Genomic DNA, 21,571 nt, shown 5'->3' with positions numbered 1-21,571 from the left:
CTTCACTCTTTTTAGACCATGGAGGAAAAAGGATAGCTGTAGTATCGTTTGCCAATGAATCCAAGATAGAATTCAATTATAATGATGGTGTCGACACTAAAGAGGAAGTGTTCAGCGAACTGGACGAACTGGCGGTAATTATAACATATTCTGACCAAATTTTAATACTTACAAGAATAAAAGAGGTATTTAATTGAACGATGTATTTGCGTGATGGTTTAAGTGTACTGCTCACTAGGATCTTACTGCTTCTTAAAAACATGATTATATAGAGTTTTCTTTTTTTGGCCCCTTCCAGCCTTACTGAACATGTTCATCAGTACTGATGTTATTGAAAATAACAGCCTTTGATTGCGTTTTGGCTCGGCTAACTCCAATCTGTTGGAATTAGCGAAGCGGAAAACTAAAAGCGAGGACGATCGTGTAAAGCCTGAAAACTGAAAGCGAGGGCGGATGTGTTGCCTGGCTTCGCTAATTCCGGCCTGATTGAAGTTAGCCGAGCCAAACGTCATCAACGACTGGAAGGGGCCAGTTATAAGAAAACTAAAATCCTATATTTTCTTTGGGCAGCACAAAGATCTCAAATGTTCATTCCAATCTTATCCTTTTCATTTCATACGTATATTACACCAGGATACTCTCGGCGGTGGAACAGCAATGCAAGAAGCCCTGGCACTAGTCGTCACAGCAATTATCCCACAGATGCGAAGTAACTCCAAAAAGGCACTGTTTATTGTCACAGACGGACATGCGAGCACGGAGGATCCGGTTGCTATTGCCAGAGATTTGAGGGTGAATAGAGGGTTTGAGATATTCGCTGTTGGTATTGGAAATGATGTGGATTGCAATCAGGTACGTAGAATTTGAATTTGTTTCATACTTTCTCAGAGATTCATAAGGTTGGTATATTTTGGATTTTCACCCCAGCGCGCAACTTTGCTGTAGAAAAACAGTGGCGTAACTAGGGGGGAGGGGGAGGGGGCGTGCCCCGGGCGCTACCGCTAGGGGGCGCCAAATCGGCCTCACTTAAAAAGTATTGAACCTACCTTTTGGCATGCATGAGCATGATTGCAATTTCATAATGTCTTATTATTAAAATACACCCCGCGTCTAAGGCGCGGATTCAGGGGGGCCGGGGGGCTCGCCCCCACCCCCTTCTCCCAAAAAAGAGGAAAGGAGTGAAGAGAAGAGAAAGAGGAAAAAAGGAGAAGAGAAAAGGAGAAGGGAAAAGGTTAAATTGCACGTAATTGAGTAGGTCCATGCCTAAATAAACTGCACTGTCAATCAAAGTAGGCCCTATAATATATAGGCCTGTGATTATTTTAGGCATTGCTTGAAGGCAGGTCCTCCGCCCAAAAGCATGCAAAAATTACTGCGGGCCCGCCGATATGCCGTGGCTCGTCACAATCTGTCACCAAAGTCAGTAGGCCTATTAGGACGGACTCCATGCTAACTTCAACATCGATCTATGCATGCTTAAATTGCGAATCTTAGGCCTATAAAATGTCAGTGTAACATTTAGAATTTTGCAAAGTGAGTTCAGGCACTTTTTTGTTTTAAAAAGCAATGATATATAATGTAAAAATGATGCACCAAATGGCTTCAATTGGACCTTCATTTTGCAAAATTTCCAAACGTCTGAGGGGGCACATCCCCCTTAGACACCTCCTGCGTATAAACAACTGCCCATTTTCGATTCTGTATTTCACGCCCAGCACTTGATGTTTTTTAATAATAATTTAGGCAATAACAGTGAAAAAAGTGGCTTCAATTGGCCTGTCATTTCGAAGAATATATTTTTTCGGCCTTTTCAAACTAAAAGTTTCTCACTTCTCAGGGAGGCACATCCCTCCACAGACACCCCCCTGCGTGGCGCAACTTTATGGGTACATATAATGCAATAATTAACACAATAAAAGTCAAAACTTGTCCACGAATGGCTTCAACTTGGCAGTCTTTTCGCAAATTTTGGCTTTTTCAAACTAAAATTTTACACAATAATAAATAGTGACAAAATGGTCCACCATATGCATGGCTTCAATTAGGCCTTCATTTTCCAAAAGTTTCTCAATTATGACATCCCCCCTCAGACACCCCCTGCGTCGCGCCATTTTTTAAAATTTTCATACCCCCCCCCTCTGGATCCGCCGGCGGCGGGTGGGGGTAGGGGGGTAGGGGCGTCAATATTGTTTCTTGCCCCGAGCGCTACCAACCCTAGTTACGCCACTGGTAGAAAACACCGCGAGAAGAAGAACAAAGGCCCGAACAAAGCTAATTACAACTTGACCGAAATGTCGCACAATTTGAAGAAAAAGAAATGCGGATTTTTTTTTTATTTCAAAATTTTTTTTTTAATAGTTTTTTCCGGAAAAATTCGGCGAAAATCAGATTTTTTTTCGGGAATTAAAAAAAAAAATCGTATTTCGCATTGGGTTTCAAACCGCTCGTGAGCTTTGAGACAAACCCTTTTTTGGCGTAATATAGACGAATCCAATTTGACGCATTCCTACACCTTAATGGCAGCCATAGATGGGTCCCCGTCGAGTCCATCTCACCTAAAATGTGAAATGATGAGGTCTTGGCAGGGATTTTCAACTGCATTCCATCACCCGTGTTATACGTAGAACATCAACAATTACAACACAATATAATATAACATCGATATTAAGCGGCTTTAATTCACCCAATTAGGCAGCTACAATACCAGTTTAGTGCGGCGGGGACACAGTAATGGCTGAATGAATTCTGACCATCACTTGGCTCGTTGGCTTCGTCTATAGGCTGGCAAGTTAGGCGTAAACTTCTATTGTTTCATTTGATGGATGAGCCACGATATGTAAGCACTCTCCTGCGTTTTCACACGGTTTGAGTGTTCACTTTGACGGGGCGTAATATGCTTACTTAATATTGTACGTATAGTTGTAGACTTTAAGAATGAGATGTGAAGGATGATTTCCATAAAACAAATGACCAAAGCTACTGATCTTAAATTTTTACAAATTGGGTACGTTGTACTAGATTTCATATATTTTTTCCACACAGATAAGAACAGTAGCATCAGTACCTTACACTAGTCACGTGTTTTTAATCAATAGTTTTGACGATCTCGATGTGGTGACCGACATCATCGCTGAAAAACGCACAGGTAGGATTGTTTTAAGGCAATGGGAAAAATTAGTTCGATCTTTCGATCGACCATCGATGCTTGTTGGTTGATCCTTATTATTTATGAAATCAATTAATCGACTGATTAATCAATTAATCTTAGTATGCATATTGACTAATAAAAAATTTAGCATTAATTCTCATTAATTCGACGGTCGATCCAAAGATGAAACAAATTTGGTTCTGTTGCCTAACAATATCTTTTGTGTCAGTAATTTTACTTTAGTCCTTTGGACCCAGAGCTGTGTCTCAGCTTTTAATTCTTGGTCCGTAACGGTCGGGAAGCCTATACTTTTGAAATTTTACCCGCTCCATGGCCCAAGTATGCCTATATACCCAGTCATGAGAACTGTGCGATTATTTTTGATTTGTTTAGTTCATTTTGTGTTTTATTTCTATTAGATTACGAACGATGCGGAATAGCGGGTGATTGGGAAATCCCCGAAGACACTACCCAAGCCAATAGTCATGCTTGGCCATGGTTAGCGCAAATAAAACACAAATCTTATAACGTGTACTGTGAAGGAGCTCTGATATGTGATCAATGGGTGATGCTGTCAGCTAGCTGCTTACGTGGAAACTTGCAACAGGATTTAGGCGAACCAGAAATTGTGCCCGAAGAAAAGGTATATATTGTGCTATCAGTAAATTCTTATGATGATAATACTGTATATGCTGTGGCGACAGGTAGTGACCGAGATTCTTATCTATATATTTCGCGTCTAAGCCTGATTTCTGGAAAAGCCCATTCCCCTGCTTTTAAGATGGACTCGAACTCACTTGAGCTCAAATGAACTTGCATCCATAGACAAGGTCCAGATATCGCCCCTAAAACTATGGGCGGCCATGAGGGCCAAAAGGGTCTCAAAATCACACACGGGTCTCAAAAGTACAATAAGGTCTCAAAAACACACAAAGGTCTCAGAAATAAACACACAATAAGGTCTCAAACGTATAATAAGGTCTCAAAAACACATAAAGGTCTCAGAAATAAACACACAATAAGGTCTCAAAAGTATAATAAGGTCTAAAAAACAGAGAAAGGTCTCAGAAACAAACACACAACAAGGTCTCAATAGTACAATAAGGTCTCAAAAATAGAGAAAGGTCTCAAATACAGAGAAAGGTCTCAAAAACAGAGAAAGGTCTCAACTGAAACAGAAAAAGGTCTCAAAAACACGTTATGGTCTCAAAAACACGTTATGGTCTCAAAAACACGTTATGGTCTCAAAAACACGTTATGGTCTCAAAAACACGTTATGGTCTCAAAACACGTTATGGTCTCAAAAACACGTTATGGTCTCAAAAACACATTATGGTCTCAAAAACACGTTATGGTCTCAAAAACACGTTATGGTCTCAAAACACGTTATGGTCTCAAAAACACGTTATGGTCTCAAAAACACATTATGGTCTCAAAAACACAATATGGTCTCAAAAACACGTTATGGTCTCAAAACACATTATGGTCTCAAAAACACATTATGGTCTCAAAAACACGTTATGGTCTCAAAAACACGTTATGGTCTCAAAACACATTATGGTCTCAAAAACACGTTATGGTCTCAAAAACACATTATGGTCTCAAAAACACGTTATGGTCTCAAAAACACGTTATGGTCTCAAAAACACGTTATGGTCTCAAAAACACGTTATGGTCTCAAAACACATTATGGTCTCAAAAACACATTATGGTCTCAAAAACACGTTATGGTCTCAAAAACACATTATGGGCTCAAAAACACGTTATGGTCTCAAAAACACGTTATGGTCTCAAAAATACGTCAAGGTTTCAAAAACAGAGGAAGGTCTCAAAAACAGAGAAAGGTCTCAAAAACAGGGAAAGGTCTCAAAAACAGAGAAAGGTCTCAAAAACAGAGAAAGATCTCAAAAACAGAAAAAGGTCTCAAAAACAGAGAAAGGTCTCAAATACAGAGAAAGGTCTCAAAAACAGAGAAAGGTCTCATAATCAAAGAAAGGTCACAAAAACAGAGAAAGGTCTCAAAAACAGAGAAAGGTCTCTAAAACAAAAAAGGTCTCAAAAACAGTGAAAGGTCTCACAAACAGAAAAAGGTCTCAAAAACAGAGAAAGGTCTCAAAAAATAGAGAAAGGTCTCAGAGACATATACCTAAAAAAAAAAAAACGGTCGGTTGACTTTGTAATACCTGATTTGAGATCTAGACGTGTTTTTGAGACATGAACGTGTTTTTTCACCCTTTTGGCACACACGGCCGCCCATAGTATTCCTCGGCGTTGACCCTTTTGACCCCGGCGGCCGCGCCGTGAGTGCCAAAAGGGTCTCAAAAGTACGTCTTGGTCTCAAAAACACATCTTGGTCTCAAAAACACGTCTAGGTCTCAAATCAGGTATTACAACCGACCGTATATGCAGTACCGCATACAGTACTGCAACATCCGCTTGCAGTCCCGCATGGGGAACTGCAATATTTTTGGTGTATTTCCGTATGGGGAACTGCAATATGTTTGGTGTATTTCCGCATGGGGAAATGCAATTTTGGTACATTTCCGAATTGGATGTATTAATCAAAAGTTTAAGTCAAATGGCTACGTGCTTTGACATGCAGTTAAAAGGGCATTTCGTGATCCACAGCCTCATCCCCCACTTTTTCAAAAAAGAAAGTTGAGATTTTTATACCATTTGGGAACTTTTGGCTTCATAATGTTTATGTACTAAATATTTCTTGCAGATTAATTCATTTAGCAAAAATATCGTGACATGAAAAATTTGAATTTTGTTCTGGTACCGGTATACCAGATCGAAATTACAACATAGCCTATGGAATAATACACATAATCATGCATAACTCGCAAACGCAAAATCGGATTGAAATTTTGTGAATAAGCTTTTTTCGTGGATATCTACTGAAAAATGTCATAAAAAAGGATGCTAGGATCACATGCTAAATTAAGTTACTAAACTCGTCACAATATAGGCCCTATCATACTTATTGGGTTAGATGGTTTGTTAATATCTACACCACATTTCGCCATACTGCATTTTAGAAACGCTTGCTGTTAGAATAAGAAAAATTTTAATTGTAATTATTGCACATTCTAGGGAAGCGTGGTTACCTTTTAAAATAACCGAGTGAGAGGGTTTTCAAGAAAATATTTTTCCTGTCAAAACTGAAGCATCCTCTGTATAAAAGAAAATATGAATATTAACTGCACATCATATATAACGATTAGAAATACCCAATTGTGACACATTTGATGTCGTTTATGAGGCAGAAAAATTTATTTCAATTTTATATACGCCAAAATATTTTTTTAATTGAGCGAGAATGGCGATAGAAAAAACATTGAAAATTCCATGTATAAATTACATTAGACCCAACCAATGATAACTGTTTCGTTTTTATGGTAATCTAATCTTTTATTTCCTGAAATAAAATTATGGGTCTAATGTGGATTAATTGTGTAATTGATGAAAACATGGACGTGTATAAAAGAAGCTACAAGCAAAATGGTAGGCCACGCCACATTGATAATCTATGCTTTTAGTATACGACGAGTTCGTAGCGCACGTGTGAATCAAAATCGATTATACTATTGTGCGTGTATAGCCTCATTCCTATTTCTGTATATAAAACACGCAGTTATCAACAATTGAGCGCTATTAACACACATTAATGTTTTTAAACAAATAAAATTCCAAAATATGGTACGTTTTTTGTATTTGCTTGTCACGTGGTATGTTGAAGTAATGAAGTTGCGATTATATTTTAAAATTTTCATCATGACACCATCAAGCCTTGATAGTCTAAGGCGCTGGTGTCGGACTGACGGGGTTTCGGACTGGGGTCTACACAGAGAGCTATACAAGGTTTGAGAAGTGTTCTTAGTCAATTTTGGGGTGCTGATTCAGAATCTTTTATGTACTTTCATAAAAGTGGTAGAAAGTACTAAAATTTGGCATTAAAGGTGAATTCCGTGATTTTTAGGAATAAATTCAGTACAAACAGAATTATTAGCTCTAAAACATAAGTGCTTTATATAAATGACAAGAAGTAATGCTCTTTAGTTTGGAGGGCTTGTCACAGTTCCCTCAGGCCCGTAGTACGAAGGATTTTTTTGGAGGTGCTGATTTTGAGAAAGTGCACTTTTTTCAGGGGGTGATATTGTGAAAAGTGGAATTTTCACCTTTTTGACCAAAAAGCGTAAAAAACCTAATTTTTTTGCTTGCTATGCTCACAAAAATGTGATATTTTGGTACTTTGTGTATACTTGTACAAATTTGGGGGTGAAGGTGTGGTCGCACCCCTCCCCACTCCCCCATGTACAGGCCTGAGTTCCCAAGGTCAAAAGAGCTAAAATTTTCACTTTCATGGCTGCTTTGTTATGATTCTTGTAATTCCTTGTTGATATTCCTTAAATCAATTAAAAAGTGACAGACAAACAACCCAACTTTTAATGTTAATTATGCATATTCAAAATAATACGGGCACTGCTAGTAAAATTTGATAATTTTAAACAACAAATTTATTAATAATTCTAAAAATGTAACACATGCTTTAGGTTTTACAACTTTGTGTATTTTTATTTGAATCATACATGTATACTGACCACATGTTGGAATACTTGTGTGTGTTTAGAAAAATAAAGTGACTATAAATAAGAATACAATTTAACATGTATCTATGTGTTTGTTTTCATGGTGACTGGTGTAAGGGCTGATCAATATTAGACAAGTTAATTGTTGAGCTTTTTTAATGGCAAGGGGTGAAACAAGAAAAAAACACAAATTTATAAGGAAAACAATTTTTAGCAAAATATGTCAATGTTTTTGAGCTGAAAACAATTCATAAATTGCCTCAAAATATTCTCTTTGTGATGCTTTTTATCTGTCACATTTACCCCTTGCACAAAGAAGACTTTTTTTCTGTGGTGTAAAACAGGCATTGATTTTTGCCAAAAATTGAGGGTTTCAGTGAAGTTTTGTTTTGATGAGGGGAGGTGCAAGTTGTTTTGAAAATGTCCAAATTAGTGAATGCAATGCCTGCTGCTGAATTCCAATAAAACTCAATTTTTGAATAAGATTCATCCTCCACAGTGATATACCAACATGGATATGGGGTGGACCCTGAGTGATCCCATGTTCCAAATACCTGGACAAAATTGATAAATCTTCTCAATAGACCCATTTCATACTAAATTTCTATTCAATTCATAATTTACACCTATAGGCGCCTGAACTTGTCAGGGGTGGTACAATAAATTGTACCCCCGGGGCCGGGATGGTGAATTATAGGGGGGGGGGACGCAAAGATTTGTTGGCATGTCAAAGGGGGGGAGCATTTTTTGGCAGGTCGAAAGGGCGGGTCAAGTAATTTTTGGCAGGTCGAAAGGGTGGGGAGGGGGAGCAAGCAATTTTGGCACATATATTTTGGGCAACGTTTCTATATTACACCCTAAAAGGTGTAAGAAAACGTTAGGAACGTGTTCAAATATGCAAAATTTCTTTTCAATCGCATTATATGATAAGACTTTTTAAGTCCAACTTGTAATTTTGTAAGAAATTTGGACAAAAGTTTTGGCCAAATCTAACACAAATTGTCTAACACAAATTGTCTTAGTTTTTACAACTTACAACCGCAAGCAATATGAGAAACATTTTGGCTGCAGTGATGCAAAGTTGGTCTATTTTCCAAAAGAAATAAAGAAAATTTTGAAAACAAAATGACCCATCCATAGGCCTATGCCGAAATTCCCCATGCGGAAATACACCAAAAATATTACAGTTCCCCATGTGGAACTGCACATCCCGACCTGCATCACCGCATGCGGAAATGCAAGTTGGGATATGTAGTTCCTCATGTGGAAGTGCGTGACGGAATGTGTAGTTTCGCCTTCTGATGTGTGCAGTATAGTACTGCATGTGGTACTGCACATATAACGGTCGGTTGTAATACCTGGTTTGAGACCTTGACGTATTTTTTGAGACCATAACGTGTTTTTGAGACCATAATGTGTTTTTGAGACCATAACGTGTTTTTGAGACCATAACGTGTTTTGAGACCATAACGTGTTTTTGAGACCATAACGTGTTTTTGAGACCAAAACGTGTTTTTGAGACCATAATGTGTTTTTGAGACCATAATGTGTTTTGAGACCATAACGTGTTTTTGAGACCATAACGTGTTTTTGAGACCATAGCGTGTTTTTGAGACCATAATGTGTTTTTGAGACCATAACGTGTTTTTGAGACCATAATGTGTTTTGAGACCATAACGTGTTTTTGAGACCATAACGTGTTTTTGAGACCATAATGTGTTTTTGAGACCATAACGTGTTTTTGAGACCATTACGTGTTTTGAGACCATAACGTGTTTTTGAGACCATAACGTGTTTTTGAGACCATAACGTGTTTTTGAGACCATTACGTGTTTTGAGAGACAATAACGTGTTTTTGAGACCATAACGTGTTTTTGAGACCATAACGTGTTTTTGAGACCATAACGTGTTTTTGAGACCATAACGTGTTTTTGAGACCTTTTTCTGTTTCAGTTGAGACCTTTCTCTGAGACCTTTCTCTGTGTTTGAGACCTTTCTCTGTTTTTGAGACCTTTCTCTGTTTTTGATACCTTTCTCTGTTTTTGATACCTTTCTCTGTATTTGAGACCTTTCTCTGTTTTTGAGACCTTTCTCTGTTTTTGAGACCTTTCTCTGTTTTTGAGACCTTTCTCTGTATTTGAGACCTTTCTCTGTTTTTGAGACCTCTCTGTATTTGAGACCTTTCCCTGTTTCTGAGACCTTATTATACTATTGAGACACTGTTGTGTGTTTGTTTCTGAGACCTTTCTCTGTTTTTGAGACCTATTGTGCTATTGAGACATTACTGTGTGTTTATTTCTGAGACCTTTGTGTGTTTTTGAGACCTTATTGTACTTTTGAGACCCGTGTGTAGTTTTGAGACCCTTTTGGCCCTCACGGCCGCCCATATAAAACGTCGTGCTTGCCGTGCCCCTGTCATCACTGTTGCCCCATCGATAACGACAGGGTAATTGCGCCACTGGTAACTTTCAGTGTATGAAATTATAGCTGGATATTCTTACATCAATCTTGATTCGGTATTCTTTATGTATTATCTTCTCAGCTCTACGTGGTGTTAGGTAGTCATGCCGTTTTGGAACCCAAAGGATGCGAACAGACTGCTTTTGTCGATGAGATTCATCTTCCCATGAATAACAATAATATTACCCTAGATTCAGATATCTCATTACTGAAGCTTCGTCATCCGCTGCAGCTTGTTAATTGTATACGCACTATATGCTTGCCGACCAGTAAGTGTCTTGCACGTAAATACAAATGTGTCATCGACGTAGCATCACCACATTTGAGAAATATAAACGTTGTTCATTAATTGTCTAGAAACTGACTAATCGCATGTTTTTAATAATTCAAATTGGATGTTTTAAGACGTAAGAAAAATAAAAGCACTAATTAATCCAACATGAAAAAACATTTCTGATATTGTTAATTGCATTGTTTTGCTTCTTCTATTCTTTATCTGCAGAGGAAGACACGTTCAACTTTATACCAGGCACCAATTCAGACATGGAAAAGTGTTATCAAACAGGATGGGCCACGGAATCAACTTGGGAGGACCAAGAAGATGAGCTACCAGTGTTACCAAATTTTTATCCTCACCAGGTGTGCATACTTTCATTAATTTGCTGCAGAACTAGTGACGTAGCAGGATTAATTACCATAACGATGGGTCAAAACTATTTTTGAATGTATTGCCCTGCACTAGACGTACGATGTTCCCAGCAAACACAAAACGTTTTCGACATCATTCGCAAAAGGTTATAAAAGGTTGTCATAAAACGTTTAAATGTCGGGTTATATAAAGGGTACATTAATGGTATAAAACGTTTTCATAACATTAAAAAACATTTGTTGGTAATTACTGCACAGCAAACACAAATGTTTAACAGAAAACATTTAAATGTCGGGTTATATAAAGGGTATAAAAACGTTTTAATAACATTCCAAAAACATTTTTGAAAACTTGGTTACAAATCATTCTAAACAGAATGTCATTTTGGGGTTGAAAAAATATTTCGCAAAAAATGTTTGCCCAAAATATTTACATTAACGTTTTTAAAATGTTTTCACGACCTTTATATAACCCGATATTTAAATGTTATTAAAACGTTTTGTAAAAAACATTTTAAGAACATTTCTGTGTTTGCTGGGTGCAAATGTTTTAACATAATGTTATTTAAGTGTTGACAAAATATTTGGCCAAATATGTTTGCAAAAATAGTTTACAATGACATTTCGAAAACATTTTAAAAATATTGTTGTAGTGTGTTTTCATACAAAACGTTTTAAACGATTTCATGACCTTTATATAACACGACATTTTAATGTTATTAAAACGTTTTTACCTAAACCAAAACCCAAAATATAAGTTATTTTAAACGTTTCAAAAACGTTTTTGTGTTTGCTGGGTTGCTATGCACCGCACCATAGATTATCAAAGAATATGCACAAATACCTGGATCGTGACGCTGTAACGAGCCAAAAAAGGTTCTTAAACGGCCAAAATGGTTCTACAAAACGATATAGAACGCTACAAAGCGATAAAGAACGCTTTAAAGAACCCACAGAGAAGACAGAAACCGGTGCTTTAAGGCTTTTTAGAACCTGTTTTGCTGAGAGTGTATTCGGCCAAATTTATCTACGCAGTATAAAAAGTCATTTTCGGGAAATTCCGGCATGTTCTTATCACAAAAAGGGTTTAAATACCAATGGTTAGTAATTTTAATTCTTGTTTGTTTGTATGTTGATCAATGAGCTAAATTATTTGATCTATAATCGTATATGGTCATGTTTTTATGTTGGGCACCAGTTGCGTTGCATGTGTATTTTTCAAACAAATCACATGCTTTTACAGGTTTGGTACTATAACTTCAAAAGTTTACATTAGAAGCCGATAAAAGTATATATATTTTGAGAGCATATACTCAGACGATTTCAGAAACGATACAATGGGAGTCATTATAAACTGGGTGACCCATATAATATACAGGGTGTACATGTAACAAGCAAAATAAGGATGAAAATATTAATTCAGTTAGGGGTGTCACCCCTCGACGTACATTGATAATGTAAAGTTTTGACGCATGTTTAATATAGTTAACTTAATTGCCCACCCAGCCATATGGAACTTTTAGCGGTCAGGTACTTCAAATGTAAATACAGGGTGGTCAAAAATCTATCAATGTTTATATAAATTTCTTCAAAACACCCCTATTATATCTGGCACTGGAGATGCAAATTGTCATGATTGAGGCATGTAACTAGATGTAAAATAAGCTCAACAATCCACTTTTAAAAGTTAAAAGAGAATTCGACAAAAGCGTTTTCGTAAAAATGGACTTTTTGGATCAAAAGTGAGCATGAGGGCGCTCTTTCTGATTTTTCACAAAAAGGTCTGCTTAAGAAATTTGAGTCTTTTATCATGTTTTGTTTGTCCATAGCACCCTTTTGAATGTTGCCTACATTAAATCCCTATTCAAATACATAGAGGGCAACAAACTTTATTAATGTAGCAACAAGTAATTAGTAATTTTTAATTGTCTAATTAACAAATACTGAGGCAATGAATGCTAAACATGATATCACTTGGCTGAGATCAAGTACAGAAACAAGTAAAAATCCATTAATAATGTTTATTGAAGATCATGTGGCGGAGGATCACCATTGTACAGCATTGTGATCCTCCGCGAAGTTCCGCCACATGAGCCACCCCTGACTACTTAGACTTAACGAGTTACAGTAATTAGTACAAATAAAAATCACAAATTTTTGTTTCAGAAATTGAAAGACCAATGTCTAAGGAAAAAATAGTACTAAACAAGCTCATAATAAATATCAAATAAACAAGCTACATGCATGTAAACACGTCTTGATGAGTAAGAATGCAACAAAGCCACCCTGTTTAGGTGCCCAGTATAAAAAACATGACCATATCAATTTATAGCTATTTCTTTTCTCCCGATATTAATAACAATAGGTAACAATGCCACTGGTGGGCGCCTTGGAGTGCAAGCGAAGAACTTACACTGACATGTCAGATAAGATGATCTGCGCAGGCGAATGGTACGTCTTTCAGTAAAACTTTCTCTTGTCCTCTAAAAAGTAATATCATAGTTTCAATTCATCTGATAGTTAATGAATTAATATTAGTCGTCAAACTTAAAGCACCAATGACAGTGGCTGTTTAACATTAGTCGCCAAACTAAGCACCAATGACAACCGTCGTTTCTTAAAACACCAAAAGGAAGAATCGACTTCATCGTCCGAAAAGTCAATCGCTGTTCTTAAGAATCTGTAGCATGAGAAAGCGTAAATTGCTCTATAGTTAAAAAATTGTATAGTATTAACACATTTGCTACATTCCATTTCAATGGTTAGGCCTATAACATATTTCCAAGCGGGTGTATTCTATGAAATTTCTGAAGAGCTCCCAGTGATGACCCAAATAGTATACAAATACTATATAGTTGGTGGGGAAATAGGGGAAACTTTTTTCCCAAGGTACTGGCAGTATTTGTTTTATTGCACCGAACTTTGGCTATGGGGATGAGGTTGTCTATCGCACTTTGAAATAGGTCGTATCGTTTGCGACCAGTGGCATGATTTCTCAATTGACCTTTTCGGTCAATCCCATAACCCTTTGCGAGTACACCTGAGAACTCGTCATTTTGCGTCACGCCGCTCTGCGCCGATGCGCACATCGTTTATCGAACATCGTTACTGCGCATTGCAAGTCGGCGTGACGTAAATTATCGAGTTCTAAGGTGTGCTCGCAAAGGGTCATGGGATTTACCGAAAAGGTCAATGAATATTTATGAGGTGTAATAACAGAGCTTAATAGTTAATAATAGTAATGCCATTTCGGCGTAAATGAGTTTAATGTGGAATTTCAAGTTGTTGATGGGAAACATCGCATTTACTCAAATCTGTTTGGGTTGAAAAACACCCTGAAACGGATATACAATGACGCTGGTAAATTTTAAAATAGAAGTCATACTGCAGTTACTGTCCGTTTTCCTATACACAATACACAGTGCTCTTACCATTGACGCGTAACCTCTACAAATAGCGTATGTTAAAAGTATGGGTAATTGCCTAGTTAACGTCGCTGTGTGAAAAATAACCGGCCAATATTAAAAGTACTCTTCTGAAATTCTAGAAAATATAGTTTTGTAACATGTCCTAAATTTTTAGCTAATGTAGGTGTTTGGAAGTATTCCCACTTTTGTGTTTTAGGAAGGATGTAAAACGACAGATAACACCAAAAAATATGAAGAAATTATTTCCAAACCGTGTTAAGTCAACAATCATTATGTTGCTCATTTTCAAGAATGCTGGTTAACAATAAGCAGACCATTGTCTCATTTCGTGAACAAAGGTCCGCATACCATTGTTACCTTGCGTTTCCTTTATAATCGGTTACCCAACTGAAACTATAATACCAGCTCATTGCGATGCCGCACATGTAAAACAGACACATGTGCACATGCAGAGAATATCTGATTTAATCAGTTGAGCTGTTTTCAATGAGTATTATCTTGGTTTAATAGCTTTTAATGGGGTTTAAGTCCTGCAAAGGTCGTGGTAAATTCTACTGTACACATGACTGCATCATGTTGTATATTACAAATGCCACTTTTAAATATATATGTTTGTAAAACATCAAGTCCGCAAGCCCGGCAGGGCTAATGCCGGAGATTTCCATACTAAAGACTAGCTACTAACGGATGTTTATATCACTTTGCAGGAAGAAAGTCCAAAACGACTGCACGAGTCATCCTGGGAGTCCACTGGTTTGCAGACGTGACGATGGCAGCTGGACAATGCTGGGTGTCTTATATGATGCAACCAGATGCAATCTTGTTTACCCAGATTATGGATATTCTTTCTACGCCAAAGTTTATGAGTTCATGGATTGGATCAATGGCGTCACAGAGAGATGTCATGATAAACATGTGGCGAAAACATTTGGGGGATTTTCAACAAACTGAAAACAGAGATGTATTTTATTATGTGCTCCGATCCTACTAAAACATGTCAGTAACTCTACACAGTTAGACTTTGGTTAGGTTTGGTAAAGTTAGCAAAACATTGGGTAAATACACTAAGCCAAAAGATATAATTTTTCACAAGTTCATATCTTAAAATCCTGTACATCAAAATTAACCAAACTTACACACCGGATTGCCTCAATACTCTACTCTAAACACATGTCAGTAAGGGAGGACAGCTTTTATGGTCTACTGAGCTCAGCAATGCTTTGCTGTCTTCGATAGCGCATTTTATCGGAGAGGTACCTGGCTTTTATCAAAGCCCAAACCCATAAAAGCCTGTAGCAAACTCTGTCAGGCTCCGCTCAATTGTACGCTCCGCTCCGATACCATGCGTTGACCAAAATATCGATCGAATCAATTTTACGACCATGCTTGAATTAACAACCCCTTGAAACCTAATTACACCACTTTATGTAAACATAAACTTACACACATTATTGACTTTCTATTGACCGCAGACACGACCCCAGACATGCTTATTTAATGAGCACTTGAGTAGTTGATGAGTGGGTCGTTATGTACTTCCTGAACACAAAGGAAATTGATTATGGTTTTACCATCGACCGTGTTTATAAGCCTGCTGCTCTGCTGAACGCACCGATAGATATCAGCAAACTCGTATACTGTTCGCTTGTTCCTATCGAACGCTCTAGCGTACATGAACCATTATCGAAGACAGCAAGTCATTGCTGAGCTAAGTAGACCATAAAAGCCGTCCTCCCTAACCAAGCAGTTGTCCAACTGACACAACAGAAACATGCACTGATATGGAACAGGTTCCTGGACCACATTCACAGCCCAATAAAATTGGCACCCAGGACAAAGAATCTGTGAGAATCGTCAAATTTGTATTTATGTTATTACACTTACACTTATTGGAATGAAATTGCGATACAGTTACCTATTGTTCCCTTCATCCAATCAGAATTCGTTTAAATATCAAACGAAAGCCAACACCTCCCCCTAAATACTTTTCGCACTAGGTCAACAGATAACACAATTCAATGTTATGGCAAGGCGAATGTGGAAAATCTGCTGAAAACTACCTATCCAAGAACATTTTTTGACCAAAATGTAGGTTTTGTCAAAACCTCAAGTGTTCCTTCTAATATTTTTCAAATTTTATTTCATTAAATGAAAAAGCACACTTATATTTTCCATATACTAACGTCACTAGAATGAGCAATGGCAATTCTCTTTAAATTGCAAATCTTGTGCAAAAAGTTACTTTTTTCGCCTGTTTTGTCATACGGTTGTAAATTCAATGAACTATGACTTTGCTAAAGAGCAAATTGATATGTCTCTGAATTGTGCTGATTTCAACAAGTATCGATCTACTTTTAGCGCGACTATGCATAGCAATAATAATAATGAATGGTTCTTTTAAGGCGCAAAATCTTCCGTGGAACTCAGAGCGCGCAAACACATGAAAAAAGACAAACAAACAAAGAAGCAATTAATTCTGTGAATCTGGAAATGCTTGACGAAAGAGATGGGTTTTAAGCTGACGTTTAAATTGAGAAAGTGTGGGGATGTTACGAAGGTTGTTTGGAAGCGAGTTCCAAACAGTTGGAGCAGCAAAATGAAATGAGCGTTCACCGGCTGATTTAAGGTTAACCTGAGGAGTTTTGAGTAATTTTTCAGAGGATGATCGAAGGGAGCGGGAAGTTTGATAAGTACAAAGCGCAGATGACAGGTATGGTGGTAAAGTGCCATCGAAGTGACGGAAAGCCAGAATAGCAAGTTTAAATTGGATGCGCAATTCGACGGGCAGCCAGTGAAGCTCGATGAGGATTGGTGTAATATGCTCATGCTTTCTTTTTTTGACAATAAGACGGGCCGCACAATTTTGAATACGTTGGAGACGGTTAAGTTGATCAGCAGTGATACCTGTCAAGATGGAATTGCAGAAATCAAGCCGCGACAGAATTATTGAATTAACCAGACATGATGTTGCTTTATTAGACAAGTAAGGTCGAATGCAGCCAATACGTCTCAGAGATAGAAATGAGGAACGGCAAATATCGCTGATATGTTCAGACATAGACAAAGTTTGATCTAAACGCACACCGAGGTACTTAACAGATTTTTGAAAGGTGATATCAGAGTCCAAAATTTGTATAGTATTATCAATAGAAGCTGGTCAGTACCGTACTGAGTGTATAGCTTCAGAACTAATAATTGTTTTCACAATATTTCATCATAGAGAGAAGGATGATTTATTTACGCGCATTTTGATACCCCATTTGTCAAATGTCAATATTAACAGCACTGTAGTGCTTTTAAAGAAAATATCCGAATTTCAAAGTTGCAGTTTACAGCGATCAATGGTTATTATGCCAGCACTGTAGCACGTAAAGTCTGCCATTATATTCGCGCTTACTTCAAAGCAATACAAAATAGCTTCAACTTTTAAATTCGGGTATTTTTCTTTCAAAACACTACTGTAATGTTAATATTGAACACAATTTGACAACATGGGTTTTAAAATGCGCGTAAATAAAACATCCTTCTTTTTATGTTGAAATATTGTGAAATCAAAACGTTTTAATAACATTCATAAAACATTTTAAAAAATCATGCAAAACATGGTGGGGGGTAAAAAATATGTAGGGGGTCATAAAATTTTAGGAGTTCTGAATAGGGGGGGTTAAAAAAAGTTTTGGGTGTATAAACAGGGAGGTTAAAAGTTTTGGGGCACGTTGGGGGGGTGTAAGAAATTCAGCAACATTAGTCCTGAAGCAAAAAATACAAAATAGCCTGAAATTTTTCGTGCGCTGCGCGCGTAAATGCTTCACTAAAACCATAACAAAATGTGACTGGACACCACGAATCAGTCGTAAAGTCGGCCCCGGTCAATTTTGTTTTATTTCGTGTTTAGAAAATATATATCAGCTTTAAAATGTTATATCATTTGACTTCAAACGATATCCAGAAGCGGGGTTATGGTTTGTTGAACTCTGCTCGTTCAACGAAATTGTAGCTTTTTGCGGTTCTACATGTGTCTCTTTTTCTACATTTCTGGTAATAAATATCAAACAGTCATAATTGACGGTCATTTCAAATCATCCCAAAGTCAATGAGGTTCAGGAATGTCCTCTCATTGTTAATTGTTGGTTATACATACAATGCTTTGTTAGCCATCACTTGAACAGGATTTAGCCAAAGCAAACAAAAACAAGAACTATTCTATAGAAATAGATTATTATCCTCTTCAGCAATAGGATTATTGATTGGTATAAACAGTGTTTGAGGAGATACTTGTCGCATCTTATTGAGATACCTATGGATATGACCGTCACATACATTTTACACTGTAACTCAGAATGCAAGTTGCCGAGTTTACGGCTCATTCGTATTGTCCACTCTCATTTTGTTAGCCTTGATTCAAGGCTTCTGCCTCTTTATCATTTTTCTTTCTTCCCTTGTTTTAAAATAACTTTCACCTATATCATTTTGCTTGTTAAAGTTGAACATTAAACCCAATTGACTATAAATGCTGGTTTAGGCCTATATTGATTACATTTTGCCTGGAATATAAATATTATTCTATTACCCCCACGACCCATTATTCAAAATCGCGCACTGTGATTTGTTGAAACGCGTTACGTGAAAGACCACGCATCGGTTATTTGGAGGGCATTTTGAAAAATCTAAACATTTTGCCTTTGGAACCGAATATTCCGAGGGTGACGGTTATGAATGAGGTTGATAACTTTGCATCGGTAAAATGTCGGGCATTGTGAAAAATCTAAACATTTTGCTTTGGACCTCGGAATATCCCTCGGTTCCAAGGGCAAAATGTTTAGATTTTTCACAATGCCCTCCAAATAACCGATGCGCAGTTACCTCTAAATAAAATTTCCAGGGCAACGAACTTTATGTTCTTCTCGCATCACAGCGCACAGCAAATGGCGATGCAGTATATTAGCGTCGTTCCGCATTCTACGCAAAGCATTACGCTTGGTTACGCGTTCTGCAATACCCGCTATCACCTACGCTTTGGCTACGCGTAGGCGATCCACCTTGAGGTAAGCAACTTGAAATATTTGGGCAAAAAATGTGATATTTTCTCTTTAAATCGTACTATTTTGTGGTAATAGAATAGAAATAAAGGGTGCAGCATTATCCTTTAAAGGATAATGCATTACCCTTTATTTCTTAAATAATATATATTTCTCCATGTCATTATATCCCTGCATTGAGGAATGAGCATGCTGCGTTTGGTATTGGGAGGGTTGCCAAAGCCCGGGGGTTCATGTGTCTGACCCGGGAGAGACCCTTTGTGTATTTACAATATTATGACGCACACGGCACAAAAGACACTCTTGGCAGAGGTATGACTGATTGGGGAGCAATAACTAGGTGAGTTAAAAAAGGCGAGTTAAAGAAAAGCGAGTTAAAAAGGCGAGTCATGTTTTTTGTCAATTACCACCCCCCACACACACACACGATGTAAGATAAAGGCGAGTTACGACAAAGCCATCAAGTCGCACCGGCAAGTTACGGCAATAGGCCTATCATCAAGTCCCGCGAGCGAGTTACGGCAACACCATCATGTCCCGCGAGCGAGTTACGGCAACACCATCAAGTCCCGCGAGCGAGTTACAGCAACACCATCAAGTCCCACCGGCGAGTTACGACAAAGCCATTAAGTCCCAACAGCGAGTTATGACAACACCATGAAGTCCCACCGGCGAGTTATGACAACACCATTAAGTCCTGTAGGCGCGTTACAGCAATGCCGTCAAGTCCCACCAGACAAATTCATCAAGTCTCTCCAACGAGTTACACCACCAATATACAATATAAATGGTCAATAATGAGGCAGGTTTAAGGCTAGTTTAAGGAATTTTTATCACATCCATATATTTGCTGACATTTCAAAAACACATCAGTGACGTAGCAAAAAATTGAGAGCGAAAATTGTGGAAAGATTGAAAGGGGAGGGAAAAGGAAGGGAAAATTATTATGAAATTGGAATCATATTTATTTTACCAATTTAGAAGACAATTTAACCCATTATACCTGGAGACCCAATACTTTGGCAAAATTTCATGAAAATTGAAAGAAAACAATCCATTTGTTAACAAATACAAAAATAACCAAGAAAAGAAACATTTACTAAAACCAGGACAAATTGTTTTAATACAATTGGGATAAAAAAAACTTCAAAAGCACCGAGTCGTAAATTGACTCCAAATTCAGGCAAAGTCTCTCTTCACACCATTGAAAGACCAGGATGACAATTGAAACTAAAATAATGTACAGCAACAGCAAACAACAACAACATAAATTACCCACCATGTGATAATTAGCCTTTTTGAGAAATTGGGTAAAATTCAACAGAATGTACTGTGATGTGCCCTGAGTAATTTGATTTAATTTAATTATTTAACTTTGTTTACAAGCTGTATTTTGGTATTCCCCCAAATTATTGTAAACAAAGTCAGATCTATGTTTGGAACTTGGAAATCCCCAGTTCAGTATATTGCACCATAGTCAGAAAATCCCCCCAGGAAGTGATGTAATGTGAAAGGTGAATGTGTATAATTAATATTGGGAAATCCCAAGATTGCAGCAATGTTGTGAAAATGTGATTGAAGTAATGGTTTATTAAATAGATGGTGGGTTTTTTGCATGAGTACTGATATAAAAAGCTGGAGGCTTTTGTTGGGACTTTACAGAATGCCGTGGGAGATTGAGAAACTCCACATGTGTGTGATGGTCTTCGTGCTTCAAAAAAAGAAGTACATTTTAACCAGTTTATATAGCCAATAATTGAGCTAATTTTAATACAGCAACGAAGAAGACAGCGAGCATACAAAAGTGCTCTTCCTCATCAAATGATTAAAAGTTCTTCTGTCAAATTGCTGGAGTTGCTGGGTTTGTGAAGGCCACGCATCTGTCAAAAAACAGCGGAGCTGTGTTAAAGAAACCTGTTCCCTGGGAAAAGAGTGATTGGTGAAAGAAACACCATTTTTGGAGAAAGCAGCGCAAGGATATATATTTGTGGAGAAAGCAGCGCAAGGAGATATATTTGTGGAGATAGCAGCGCAAAGGAGATTGGAGGAAGCATCATCATTTTCGTATGAGGATTTTATACGCAAGGATTTATAAATGCAAGTGTACTATGGACTTCGCTGATTTTCGCAGGACAAGTGAATAAGGATATATTACATCAGTCGTCCAGAACATTGCAAGAACTCTAGAATCACCAACAAGAAGACCGCTGGTTAAGTACCGATAGAGTAAAACTGATTGTGTGATTTTAGTGTATA

General features: G+C 37.5%; 1 protein-coding gene across 1 annotated transcript in view; it reads left to right on the top strand.

The window, feature by feature from the left end:
• The window catches only part of LOC140139191 (ovochymase-like), a 37,301-nt gene extending 20,922 nt beyond the window's left edge, over positions 1 to 16,379 (top strand). Inside the window, exons 13-20 of the mRNA XM_072160972.1 lie at positions 16 to 134; positions 634 to 852; positions 3,043 to 3,145; positions 3,568 to 3,791; positions 10,283 to 10,469; positions 10,703 to 10,839; positions 13,214 to 13,299; positions 14,984 to 16,379. Coding sequence (XP_072017073.1) covers positions 16 to 134; positions 634 to 852; positions 3,043 to 3,145; positions 3,568 to 3,791; positions 10,283 to 10,469; positions 10,703 to 10,839; positions 13,214 to 13,299; positions 14,984 to 15,227 — 1,319 coding nt within the window. The 3' untranslated portion in view covers positions 15,228 to 16,379. The remainder of the gene's footprint in view (positions 1 to 15; positions 135 to 633; positions 853 to 3,042; positions 3,146 to 3,567; positions 3,792 to 10,282; positions 10,470 to 10,702; positions 10,840 to 13,213; positions 13,300 to 14,983) is intronic.
• The last annotated feature ends 5,192 nt before the right edge of the window (positions 16,380 to 21,571 follow it).

This window comes from Amphiura filiformis, chromosome 18 (assembly GCF_039555335.1).
Source record: "Amphiura filiformis chromosome 18, Afil_fr2py, whole genome shotgun sequence".
Lineage (NCBI taxonomy): Eukaryota > Metazoa > Echinodermata > Ophiuroidea > Amphilepidida > Amphiuridae > Amphiura > Amphiura filiformis.
The sequence above is the reverse complement of the archived record's forward strand: the minus strand, read 5'-3'. Positions and strand labels throughout refer to the sequence as shown.